This window comes from Pelodiscus sinensis, chromosome 29 (genome assembly GCF_052426305.1).
Source record: "Pelodiscus sinensis isolate ZL-2025 chromosome 29, ASM5242630v1, whole genome shotgun sequence".
Taxonomy (NCBI): Eukaryota; Metazoa; Chordata; order Testudines; family Trionychidae; genus Pelodiscus; species Pelodiscus sinensis.
The window spans coordinates 9,098,193-9,111,840 of NC_143080.1; the positions used below are offsets into that span (position 1 = coordinate 9,098,193).

At 41.5% G+C, this 13,648-nt stretch overlaps 1 protein-coding gene across 5 annotated transcripts in view; it reads right to left on the reverse strand.

Moving 5' to 3' along the window:
- Positions 1 to 2,674: 2,674 nt before the first annotated feature.
- Positions 2,675 to 13,648, reverse strand: part of CDC27 (cell division cycle 27) — a 57,090-nt gene continuing 46,116 nt past the window's right edge. For 4 of the 5 annotated variants that reach the window (XM_075911551.2, XM_075911550.2, XM_075911554.2 and 1 more), the window contains exons 17-19: positions 12,845 to 12,919; positions 10,450 to 10,630; positions 2,675 to 5,374 (exon numbers count right to left, since the gene is read on the reverse strand). In XM_075911551.2, the coding sequence (XP_075767666.1) occupies positions 5,292 to 5,374; positions 10,450 to 10,630; positions 12,845 to 12,919 (339 nt within the window). In that variant the 3' untranslated portion in view covers positions 2,675 to 5,291. Of the gene's footprint in view, positions 5,375 to 8,028; positions 8,087 to 10,449; positions 10,631 to 12,844; positions 12,920 to 13,648 lie in introns of all 5 variants that reach the window. The other variant, XM_075911552.2, reaches the window with a different exon arrangement.

Here is a 13,648-nt window from a genome sequence, read left to right on the forward strand (position 1 = left end):
GCAACACAACACCATGTGACCTAGAAGTCCGAGGCACGTCCTTGCTGTTGTGACAGAGCACTGGGTGAGGGTATATATCAAGTCCTGAATTGCCTGAGACTGGGATGCGGGCAGAGAAGCCTTCCCTTCAGTCAAGTCCAGGGTTGCCCCTATAAACTCTATTCTCTGCACCGGACCCAGGACTGACTTCTCTCTGTTGAAGAGGATGCCCAGAGCTCTGAACAACTCTAGTGTGAGGTCTACATGTTCATGAAGCTGTTCTCCAGAGGTTGCTTTCAGCAAACAATCGCCCAAGTACAAGAAAACCCAGACCCACCCTGCTTTTGTGCAGGAAGGCCACTGGGATCTGCCACAAGTTCGTAAAGTTCAACTGTATAGTCTTTATAATTGGCAGAGATACCCTAGATGGTCCTTTTTGTGACAATGTCTACCATAGGGTCCTCTGGCTCCTGTATCTCTGCCCCAGTGAGATTCATGCTTTCTGGGCAACCCGGCATAATAATTCTTGATAAGCCTTATGGTCGACCAGACATGGAGTTTTCCACCACTACTTCGTCATGGGGACGAGGATGAATAGCATCGCACAGCATCCTCTGCGAGCTCTGGGGGGGTTGTTGGCTTGGTGTCTCCCACCCCGTGCCATCTGGTGCCCTGACCTGTGTGGCTGATCCTGGGATTCAGGTGGTGGGCTATCATGTCTCGGTGGACAGGACTCCGTTGCCGAGGGTGTCCTCAAATGGCACCTATCCCATGGGGACCGGGACCTGTGATTCATCGACGCCGTTGACCTAGGCACACCCTGGGACTGATGGTATGGCCCAGGGTGTCCAGAAAGGCCACTGTGCAGGTGGCAGCCCATGCTGCTGCCACAATGCCAAGTGGTCCTGTCTGCCATGCCCAGAGTGGCTCCGGGGGGAACGGGTCAACACTGTATTTGATTCTGACTCCGCTGACCACAGCAGTGCCAATGAAGTTGGTGTTGACATTGGTGCCACATGTTAAGACCTCCTTGGGTACCTTGAGCAGTATCGGGAAAGTTTGGACCCCAAATGGTGCTGAGCACTTCTGGACTTTGATCTCCTGATCCAGGCCGATCTCAGCACTGAGTGCTGGTCACCCAGTGCTGCCCTGGGAATCTGTGCCGGGCCTTCCGTCAGTGCCGGTGGAGGTGCGCACTGTACCAGCAGAGGCAATCCCCCCAACGAGGATTACCTGTCCACGTGGCATTCTGTGTACTGTGGTCTATGCAGCATTACTGGCTTCCCCTCGAGTGGTGGGCTTATCGCGCATCCTGGATGCCTTGGCCTTCAAAATCTGAGGTCTCAGGCTGCCTCATAGGTATCACGCACTGAGGGAGAGTTCAGGATCTGCACTGGACTTATGTTCCTCCGTGACAGGCCACGTGCTGGGCTCGAAGGTGCTGGTCCCAGGGCCAGAGTCAACGTCACGACCTGGATGTCTCGCGATGGGGACTTTCAATGCATTTGGTCCTGCCTCAGCTGAGACTTACGAGAGGATCTACCCAGTCTTCCCTCCTGCCTTGCGGTGCCGGTGAGGTGGACCTGTGCTTTGGCACCAATGTCTTTGGCTCTGGGGAACCCTGGTGCTGGGAGTGCTTGGCTGTGCTCAGTTTCAGCGTGATCATCACACAAGGAGGCCAGAGCACTCTGCACTGACCTGGCTCCAGGTGCTGACTTCTCAGCCTGAGGGGTTTTAGCGCCGCTTCCATAAGAAGCTGCTGGAGCCTGTACTACTCAGCATGGTATTTTTCACCCTAACAGTGAAGGCGCATGTCATGCAGATCACTGTTGGGCAAACTGCACGATTTAAAGCCTGGGGTGTTTGGAATGCCCTGGTGCCCCAGAGGGGCTACAGTTTTGGGGCACTTGCCTGCCATCTGCTGACGCTGAAGACACTGCTATTTTTCATGAATGAAGATGACAATGAAGAGCTAGAGCTAGGGTCTAGACACTTGCCAAGGCAAGAGCTAGGATGTTCCAGCGCTATCATGGACAGTAAGAAGGATCCAAGGGAGGGCAGGGTCAGCTGTGGTATATATGCGTGGATACAGCAGCGCCACTCTGGGGGTCTCCACAGCCGACCCTACGGGAGCTGATGGGGAAAGTTTCTGATGCTCATGCACACACCCCTGACTGGAATCGATGTGAACAAGCACTCGAACACCTCACAGGTAAGAAATCCTATTTAACTCAATAAGCAAAGTGTTAACTCAGTGAGCCATCTGCTTCTTGGCAGGGAGGGGAGATATGGGGGAGATCATTCCAGACATTAAACACTGAGCACCTGATTATAAAACTCCTTTTAAAAGTAGTTTATTTGGATTTTCCACATCCTTTAATGAATTGCAAATATATTAACAGAAAAGACTTTTTTCTAAGACTGTACAATTTCTGAAATAAAAGTCAGGAAAAGCAAAAAAATAAAAAGGAAAAAAGACAAAAATTACATTGTTTCAATGCAAATAGTACACACCACACCCACACTTTGCATTTTCTCATGTTTTTGTATTAATAAACGACAATCTCCTAATTCTTCAGTGAACACATTTGCTCTAGTTTGGGTGTCAGAGCGCTGCCACACTTTGCCTCCCTTGCTCCTCAAAGAACAGAGAAGTTAGTTGATGAAAATACTGGTTTTCATGTTTTGTTTTGAAGAAGGTAAAATAGCAGCATGGTTTTAAACATTACATGCAATTCTTGAGAAAAATAAAATGTAAGTGATCATGCACATATAAGGCAGGGGATAATTTAATATTTTGAGCACTAATGCTCAGTTTAGAATTTGCATCCTTTTAAAATCTTATCTGAGTTAAGAGCCCTTTGCCGGGTATTAAAAAAAAAAAAAATCCAATACAACAGTTTACAACTTTTAGAGAACAAAAATGCTAAAAAATTAAACTGAAATAAAGGAAACTCAAGGTATTTCCCCCCATATAGGGGATTTGCTGTTTTCCATCCCTGGTTCCCAAATAAACAAGAAGCATTTATTTTGGGAAAAATCCCCAAATTAGCACATGCTGTTGGAAACCAGACAAAGAATAAAAAAACACCAAATCAAAAGTGAGGTCTAAAACCTTGTCAGGGTCCCTTTAATCCAACAGCAAGACCTAATTGCTTCAAGTCAGCTCAAGTAAATGGGTAATGGGAAGAGAGAGATTACTGCTTTTTGTTTAGAGAACATAAACCAAAAGGTAGCCAATTATACTGTGCAGCTAATGTTCACGCCAACTGTAGGTCTAGACTATACAATGCGCTGTTTCTTTGTAACTCACTCTTGTAGAAACCTATTATGGAAGTGTGAATCTTGGGACTGCTACAGCTGCTTTAAAGACTGGGAGGGAAAAGAAAGAAAACCACATACCCACAGGAAATTTAAGTGAGTAGGACACACGAATGGCAAATGATAGTACTTAACTATAGATGCAGGTTGGCCACTGGGGAATTTCAACCCTGGTGTTTTCCTTTTAAATCATGGTTTATCATGCAAGAGCCTATCCATAATACTTTTTAGCACCAAAATTCTTGCATCTAGTGCACTCTTCACTTAGCTGAAACACTTGCATGATTTATAATGAGACTTAGTTCACTTTCAGAAATAAACAGATTTACAGTATTGACTTGACAAAAGCACAAAGCTTCATCCAATATCAGTCCCCCATATTTTAAAGATTTTCGCTATGACTGGAGTTCAGCCTATTTTTCACTGCTTGTTTATGTACTTAGAATAATGGAGAATGATATTTTTTGTGCAGGTGTTGTGATTTATTTTTTCCTTATGGTTTAAAAAAAAAAAGTCAGTGCTTCTTACAACCAAACAATAGGCATGACAAGACATTGTTTGTACCTATTCTAGGACAAGGACACTAAAAAAAAATATTTAAAAACAATTAAAAAAATTCTACTAATGGTAACTAAAGGTCTTCTAAAAATATACATGAAAAGAAAAGGAAGAGGACACTTTTTAAGACTGATCACAACAAATACATTGCTGTGAATTTTGAATCATTCCCAATTTATTGTGCATAATTTGCTCTTTAAAAAACTGATATCATACACTTTCTTTACGGTCACTGCATAAAGGGCGCCAATCTTTGTTGCAGAGCGCTACCGAGAAGGATAATTTTGGATTCTTTAATATAGCCTTGCTTTCTTCTCACAGAAACAGTCTCCGGGTCACTCAATTCTTACAGACAGAGTGAGAATTTTCTCCAAGAATCTTAAAGAATGGATTAAAAAAATAAGATAATGCACATTTTTGCATCCTGCTCAGACAATACTTTACAAAATAGTTTTAAAAGGATACGGTCTTAGACAAATATTTGATACATCTTACTGTAAGGTTCTGATTGTGTTAAGGCTTACACTGTGTTGGGTCTTTATCTACTTAGAAACAAGTTATCACCGTGGCTTATATTACTTTTATCCTTTCAACATTACAATTTTATCTACCTGTCTCTATTTTGCTCTTACAATAAACTTTTTATTCTCTGAAAATTAGAACCAGATCCAAAGAGGCAACACACTAATGACTTGTTTCTTTGATGTACTAAGTAGACAATTAACATTTTGGAAGTCAGAGGAATAAATTAACCCTTGGCTAGAATATTAAAGCATTGTGTAATAACTGCTATGCTGTAATGTGCTCCTCTGGGAAAGAGCAAGTTTACACTAAGTAGGGACACTGGATATTCTATATTTTGACACACACTCTGAATCCAAAGCATGTGCTCTGTAGTTTGTTCACTGGAGACACTGTAGTTTTAAGGTCATTTACATTCCCTGGCATTTAAGTTACACTGTAATACGCAAAAGTTTTTAATGTGTCCCAGCCTGCACTCAATGCTGTTTTTGAAGAACTTAGAAATGAAGTTCAGCACTCCGCTTACCAAGAAAGAACCAAACTAAGACACATTTCTGGAGAAAATACTAAGGAAGCAATTTCTTGTTCTATTCCCACATCTATTGGCTCACTTTTAGCAAGCCACAAGTCTTTCTTTCATGATAGCTTTCCAACAAAGGAGTTGGAAAAAACTCTTTTTCCTTCTCAAATAGTCATTTTCATAAAGGAACAAGAGCCAACTGGTCAGTCTCAGTAGCAGCTGAATATTGCACTGCCATTAATTCTGTGTACGGTTAAAATCTGATGAGTGGTGCTCTCATGGTCTGTGGAGAACAATGACAATGCTGGCTCAGTGATGTGAAGACTCAGTACGTGAAGGAAGGGGAGAACACAACAGTAGCAGTCCAAGCTCAGACACTGGCTTTTGGAGGTTAAAATTCATCACTTTCAACTGCATGGAGTTGTGTGTCATCTGCATCAGTCATGCTGCTCTCTTGGGATTCATCTGTGCCAACTTCAAAACAAACAAGGGGTTAGGTTCTTTGGGAGAAGACACGCACATCTCACACAAGCAAGTCCACCTTATTAGAAAACAGTGGCAAGGCTCTACCAAAGCTTATAAATACAGACGGTTCCACTTCCCACCCCCTTCCACCAATAACCTTTTCCCACTGCCCCCTCCCTCGATTGTCTTTTCTAACTTCCCTCCTCTTCAAAATCCACTTCCCTCCTCTTCAAAATCCACTCACTTTCTCCTACAGCGAGTGACCCATGCCAGCCTAACGAGAAGTAGAAGAGCTGAGAAGGGACTTAATATGCGTGCACCTTATCTGCTCTCATTCAGCTTGTACACAGACATAGTCCAGAGAATGGTATGGAAATACAACTTACTTTGGTAGACCTAAAACCCCTCAATATTCACGGCAATCACCAAAATAAAATAATTCTCCTCAGTTCTGCCCTTGTAAAAACTAGCAGTAAATCAAGATAAATAGTAAAGAAGGTAGTCACATTCTAAGCAGGTTGATTGTGCTTACAGGTAAATTTTAAGTAGCTCAGTTTAGACTATGAAAGTGCCTTCATCTTTCTTTGAATTTCCAAATTTCTTTATGCCAAGTAAAGTGAGGAGTGAATCATGCGTGGTCCGTGGAGAAGGCTGTCCTTTCTTAATACCCAGAAATATGCAGGGCACTACCCAGAAGCAAGACACGGTCCCTTTCTTAAAGCTTACTTTAAGGACCTTGCCTAGACCAGGATTTCAAGGTGGGTTAGAATGTGATAGCCAACATGTTTTAAAAAGTTTATGCTGTCTTAACTACAATAGCCTCAATACGTACTAAAATGGTCACTTGGGAGTTCAGACCTTTGAAAGAACGACAAGAAGTCCTGTGGCTCCTTATAGACTAACAGATTTATTGGAGCACAAGCTTTTGTGGGCAAAGACCCACTTCGTCACATGCATGACATGCATCTGACGAAGTGGGTCTTTGCCCACGAAAGCTTGTGCTCCAATAAATCTGTCAGTCTATAAGGTGCCACAGGACTTCTCGTCATTCTTGCAGATTCAGAGTAACATGGCTACCCCTCTGATACTAGACCTTTGAAGTCTCTCTCTCTCAGTCTGCAGAGTCAGCAAGATAACATTGGTTTACATTTGGAAGACATTTTTAGAGATGTTATGCGAGTAAAGCAATTGATTGCATTATAAGACAATAGAATACTATTCATTTCAAATATTTTGGAGTTTTTCTACATTTTCAAATTTATTTAACTTACAACACAGAATACAGCATCATTTACTTTTGAACCTCTCTAGTCTGGCACTCTCTGATCCAGCAACATCAGTGGTCCAGCATGATATTAGTTAGTCAGATGTCCACTTGTCATGGGTGTGGCCAAGTTTCTCTCAGTCCCATGAAGTTTTACAGCCACCAGTCCTGGATCTCCTTTGTTCTGTGCTGTTATTTAGCTCTAATTTACCCTAACGTTACATCTATACTGCACCCTTCTTCCGCAAAAGCTTATGCAAACTAAGCGAGGAGCAGAATATCGCCACGCTTTATTTGAATAATTAATTAGGGGCCGTTTTTGTGCAAAAGCCTCTTGCGCAAAAAAGGCCCCTAATTAATTATGAAAATGAAGCACGGTGATATTCTGCTCCTCGCTTAGTTTGCATAAGCTTTTGCGGAAGAAGGGTGCAATATAGACATAGCCTAAATGTCTTTTAAGAGCCCAGTAAACAGTGGAAGTGTTCATAATGCTGCTAAGAAATACTGACATCTCATGGTCCAGCACCCATCAGGTCCCAAGGGTGTGGACAAGAGAGGTTCAACCTGTTATGTATTCTGTATCATGAAAGTTAAACTTACAAATACAGAATTATGTACAAAAAACTGCATTAAAAATACAAATGTAAAACTTTAGAGCCTACAAGTCCACCCAGTCTTACTACTTGTTCAGCCAATTGCTCAGCCAAACAAGTTTGTTTGCATTTGCAGGAAACAATTTGCCTGCTTCTTGTTTACTATGTCATGTGAAAACAAGAACATGTGTTTACATGGCCCTATTGTAGCTATCACCACAAGATATTTACATGCCAAACGCAGTAAGGATTCATATGTCCCTTCATGCTTCAACCACTGTTCTTTAGAACATTTATGATGGGTTGTGTTCAATAACAGTCCAAAGCAGAGTATTTTCATCATCTGAGTCTGATATAACCAGTGGAAGGTTGTTTCTATTTTCCGTTGGTTCAGGTTCTGTAGTTTCTGCAGCAGAGTGTTGCTCTTTTAAGACTTCTGAAAGAATCCCTCTTAAGATTTTGGAAGTCATGTCAGATTCTCAAACCTAGGGTCAAGTGATGTAGCTATCTTTAGAAATTTCACATTAGTACTCTCTTTGGGTTTTATCAAATCTACAGCGAAAGTGTTCTTAAAACAAACATGTGCTAGGTCATCATCCAAGACTGCTTTAACATTACATATATGGCAGAATGCAGGTAAAACAGAGCAAGACACAGACAATTTTCCCCTGAAGAGTTCAGTCACAAATGTAATTAATGCATTATTTTTGTAACGAGCATCATCAGGATGGAATAATGCTCTCTGGAATGGTGGCCAAAGCATGAAAGGGGTATACAACTATTTAGCATATATGGTATATAAATACCTTGCATTGCTGGCTACAAAATTGCCATAGGAATGCCTGTTCTCCCTGTCAGGTGACACTGTAAGTAAGAAGAGGGATGCATTATCTCCCATAAATGTTAATAAGCTTGGTTCTCTAAGTGATTAGAGATAGGAGAGAGTGGACTTGTAGACGCTAAGGTTTTACCCTGTTTTGTTTTTAAGAGCAGTTATGTAACCAAACAAAGAAAAAAAAACCACCTTCATTTGTAAACTGCACTTTCACCATACAAGAGAATGCACTACAGTACGGCTACGTCTACACTGGCCCCTTTTTCGGAAGGGGCATGCTAATTTTGAAAGTGGGAATAGGGAAATCCGCGGGGGATTTAAATATCCCCCACGGATTTAAATAAACATGTCCGCCGCTTTTTTCCCGGCTTGGGGAAAAGCCGGGAAAAAAGCGTCTAGACTGGCCCGATCCTCCGGAATAAAGCCCTATTCCGGAGGATCTCTTATTCCTACTTCGAAGTATACACTGAATTCTGTGTTGTGATCAAAATCAATATATTTGAAAATGTAGAAAACATCCAAAATATTAAATACATTTTAAATTATATTCTATTTAACAGTACAATTAAAACTACGATTAATTTTTTGAGTTAATTGTGCTCAATAGCTCTACTTTTAAATAAATAAATAAATAAATAAATGCTTGAATTCACCAGACATTTTTTTAATTACTAAAAATTTAAGAAGGATCCTAAATTGCCCAATAAAACAAAATGTCTGTGGTGCTTATTTCCCCTCTCAAGAATGTAAGTGCTCTATTTCCACCTGCAGGATGTAGATGAACTAGATCTTAGAATGTTTTGACTAGTTGTGGGGTTCCTTAGGCTCCGTAATGGGGCCAAAATAAGGGGTTCAGGGTACAGGAGTGGGCTGTGGGCTCTGGAGAAGGTCTGAGGATGAGGAGTTGAGACTGCAGGAGGGGGCTCCAAGCTGGGGCCAAGATGTCTGAAGTACAGGAGGGAGTTGAGGGCAGGAGGTTAGGGTGTGGGGCCTGTTTGTGAGTTGGGGTGTGGGAGGAGGCTCAGGGCTGGGGCTGAGGTTTGGGGTGCTTATATGGGGCAGTTCCCCTTTGGTGTGACAGGTGGCTCTGCGCACTGCCCTGCTCTTGTCTACAGGCACCGGCCCCTGCAGCTCCCATTAGCTACAATTCCCTACCAATGGAAGCTGTGGGACGGAGCTACAGGTGAGGGGAGCGTATGGACAGAGCTTCCCAGTGAGTGCTTGCAGCTCCATCCCAGCCCAAGGAGGGGGAAAATGGCAGCACGTGGAGCCACTCACTCGCTCCTTTCCCCTTCCCCTCCCCCAGCCAGGCAGGCCTGGAATGTAGGGAATTTAGTGGCTGCAGCCCAGGACCCCAAACGAAAGGGGACCCCCAGAAAAAATCTGCACTTTTGGCAACCCAGAGGTCTTTTTGTGGGAACTCCCCTTAGCCCAGGATCCTGGGCTGCAGCCCCTAAAGTCCTAATCTTAATCCAGCCATGAGAGGAACAGAAGAAGAAAGAAAAAAAAAAACCCCAAACCATTTACCATTTCAGGAAAGAAAAAGCAAGTTAAAAAACAAGCTACTATGATTTTACTGGAAGGTGTTGCTAAAGTCAATGGGATACATACCAGCAATAAGTCTGATAAAAACTTGAACACAATGTTACAATGCGCGATAACAATTTTAAGTTCTATAGTAACATTTTTGCCTAATGAAGAAAACAAAATGGTTTGTTTGCCACTGTCTATCCTTTTTCTAGTTCTTATCCAAGTCATCAATATTTATGACCATCCATATTTTTGAGGAGAAAGATTTAGGCCATTCTCTTTGGCATATTTTTTAGTGATTTATTCTGATGTATTTTAATGCTGTATTTACTAGTTTAAAATGACAGGGCTTCCACAACTTCAAAACTTTCCCCGAGAGAGGACTAACAGATCTATTAGGTACATTTTCCCTTCACAATGAGCCCAAGTTTTCCTTTGCTTAAGTTACCTCATTACACATACGCTGCTCCGAGCCCTTGAACAAACAATTCGATCATTTCCTTGCTTGTTACACTACTCAGATATCTGAAGGATTAGATGCCCCTTTACTAGAATGTTCAGGCTGAAGAACTGGCTTCCCATATTAACAGTATTTATATAAATTATGGTTTATAATAGTAGGTTATTAGGACCTAGTCCTCACACTAATTTTACATAACTAAAGCTCTCTTAAGAGACGTAACCATTTTTCATTAAGTGCTTAATACAAATAGATCAGCAGTAAGAGAATGGTTGAGTCTCTAACCCACTGGCTGTGCAAATAGGTAAGCAGTTATAGTCTGGACTTTTGCTTTGCTGAGGAACATAAAAATCTTTCTACTTGGAAACCAGTTAATTTAGATTTTGAGCTGGAAATACAAACCTGATTCGTATGGATAACATTCGCTGATCTGCTCTTCTTGAGTTATTGGTTCCTCATCATCTGGAAGGTAACGTTTATCAATAGCCTCTTTGATCTGGTTGTTGGCTCCTTTGGGATCTAAATCCATTGCCCATGAGAAATTCATGAGGGCCAGATGAGTTTGACCCAATTTTTTATAAACCTAAAAATAAAATATTAACACTACATTTTCCATTAAGTTGCTACTCAATAGCATTTTATCCAACAATATGTTGTAGCCAATAGTTACGTTAAAGTACTGCTACTATCATGTAAAAGACTGCTGGATGAATGGATATTAGCATCAGCATTAGTAGTCATCCAGGAAGGAAATGGATGTCTCAAATACAGAGCCTCCTCTTGGTGACTGGATAATATCCATTCCAGATTGGCAGTGACCGAAAAACAATAATTTAATGGCTATTTGGTGCTGTACATGAAATGAATTTGTCTCAGTCCACTTCGTAGCGTCTACACCAGAGGGAGTCTCAGGTGATCCTCTTTGTGCTCTGCAGGACAAGGCTGAGGCACATTGGTAAGTGATGTTGCCGCTGTCCATGTTATATATTCTTCCTCATGAGAACTATCACCAGAACTACTGGCCAGTCATCACCTTTTAATTTAAAAGGGGTTTGTCCTAGGAACACAAAATTGAATTCTCTCCCTTCCTTCCTTCCCCCCAAAAAAGCCTTTTCAGTGATAATCCTTTTATGCCTTAAGTAAGGCTACTGCTATCTTTGTACTTTTCAGAAGGAAGGTTTATACTTTAGTCTATCTGCAGTTAGATCATAAGGCACAGAGTGCAGTATATAGATCTGAAGCACGAGAAATGGAAATCTCTGCAGGACAAAACTTAACAATGAAACAGTAAAAGATAGTTGCACCCATTTAGCTCAGTTAAACATTCTGAATGTTGATACGCTGTGAAATGTGTAGACAGGAGTTTTCATTTAATTAGAAGTAAAAGTGTTAAAAAGGAGATCAAGAGAGACTTCTCTCCAACATGCAAGGCTCAATTACAGAACACTACAGAAATCTAAAATGAGAAACACAAATGAATAGGGAGGGAAGTTGCATGGGGTGGATTTTGTTAGTTGTATTATTGTGTGGCTTAGCGGTGTAAGCATTAGATTTGAAAACCTGTAGATGCCCAATATACAGTGGTTCAAATCTTAGTAAGGCTGATTCAACTCTTCATTCTTCCAAAATAATCTGGATCTGTGAAGTTATTGCGTAGGCATCTTTAGAAGAAAGAGAAGACCTGCCTATTCTATGTAGGTGTTTTACATATCCTATACCATTTTGCAGATATTAATTTTAGATGGTAGACTAGAATGTGATTTCTATAAATGTACATCAAAGAACAACTAGCTTTGAAGGGTCACTATCCCCAGATAAGGTAGGATTCTATCCAGTGCACCATTCTTAAACTGACGAAAGTCTCTGTACTTTTAGAGTCATATTTTCACGGGAAAGTGCGGCAGGCATGCACACAATCATGTACTTGTTTTTATACCAGCATGTGTGTATGAACCTGTTCTACAGTCCTTAGAACACACTTCAAGATTAAACAACAGCGGTGCAGTTATGGTGGGGATAGAGGATGCTGGTGGCATGGTGACATCAGGATTCAGGCTCTAATAACAGAAGTACAAAAGGCTAGAACAGGGTTCAAAAAAGAGCTAGACAGATTCAGGGAGGTTAGGTCCATCAACAGCTGCTAGCCAGGATGGGTAGGAATGGTGTCCCTAGCCTCTGTTTCTCTGGAGGTGGGTGACAGGAGAGGGAGGGATCACATGAGGATTACCTGTTGTGTTCCCATCTGGTATTGGCCACTGTCTGCAGACAGGATACTGGGCTAGATGGACCTTTGGTCTGACTCAGTCTGGCTGTTCTTATGTTCTTAAAACTTTGCCATTCATGGTGCATGCATTCCTGGCACCGCTATAAATGGTGATATTCATGAATACTGTGAGCTGCGGCTCCCAGTGGCCATGGCAAGTTCCCTGAGGCTCACAGCCCCCGCTGCTCCCCTCCAGGGCAGGAGACTTCCTCCCATGGATATGCAGAACCGTGAATAACAATTCCATGAATTGAAAGGGTCTCCTGTAATTCTTTCAGAATCAGAGCTTTACCAGGACAAGCTCAAACACCAATTTTGATCAAAAATTCATCTCAAATGCAGCTGCTAGTTTGTATGTGGTGAGGCACACGAGGCTGTGGGAATTTTCAGAACACTATCCAAAATGGAAGCAGCTTCATTACAGTGGGAAAACTAGCACCTCAGCTTATTTCTCTGAAACAAACTGGGGGGGAGGGGGAATCACAGATACTTATGATAACAGATATAGTTCTATGCATTATGTTCAGTTTTTACCTTTCCTATTAAGAAGTAAACAAGAGACTCTTTGGGAACAATCTGTTTCAGTTCTTCAAGTTCTTGTAAAGCAGACTAAAAGAGGAAAAAATAGTTAAATGTTTTTTCCAGTAAGTTTGAGCCAGTATCTGCATCACTCCACTTTTATTACATTGTATTAGGACTGGGTAGCTTAAAAAAGTTAGTTCATGTTTTTTTTGGAAGCCATCTTCTTAACCATATAAAAACCTCAGATGGCTACTCCTCTGTGAACAATCCTGGCACAATCAAATGTAAATGTAATATTCTAGCAAATGCAGGGTGAATAAGAAAAATATTTTAAAATTTAAATAATGACTTTTTTCTTTCAATTGTATATGGCTTTCAAGAGCTATACTGATTGTTTTGGGTTTCTTCAGTTAGTTTCCTACTTGGTAGAATGTGAAATTGACTAGAATGTCATCTACTAGAATGTTAGATTTTCAATTTTTTGTTTTTAACCAAGATCATTTCACACTTAAAAATGTTCATCTGTGCTGAAAAAGATAACTGAAGAGGTTTGTTTACATTCTTACTGTGAGAACACAAACACAAATGTAACACCAGCAGACCCTAGTCATTGGTGGGCAGAACTGAACCTGGGACCTCTGGACCTTAGTGGTTGAGACTCTACCCCATGAGCTATCAGTCTATAAAGTTAAGACAAGGTGTGGGAAACAAGTCAGAGACCCCCTTCAAAAGACCAACCTCCATCACTAAACTGAAAGCAGCATCCCTGCAGGATTTGAGAACACCCAACATAAATAGTATTCCTCAAGACACCTG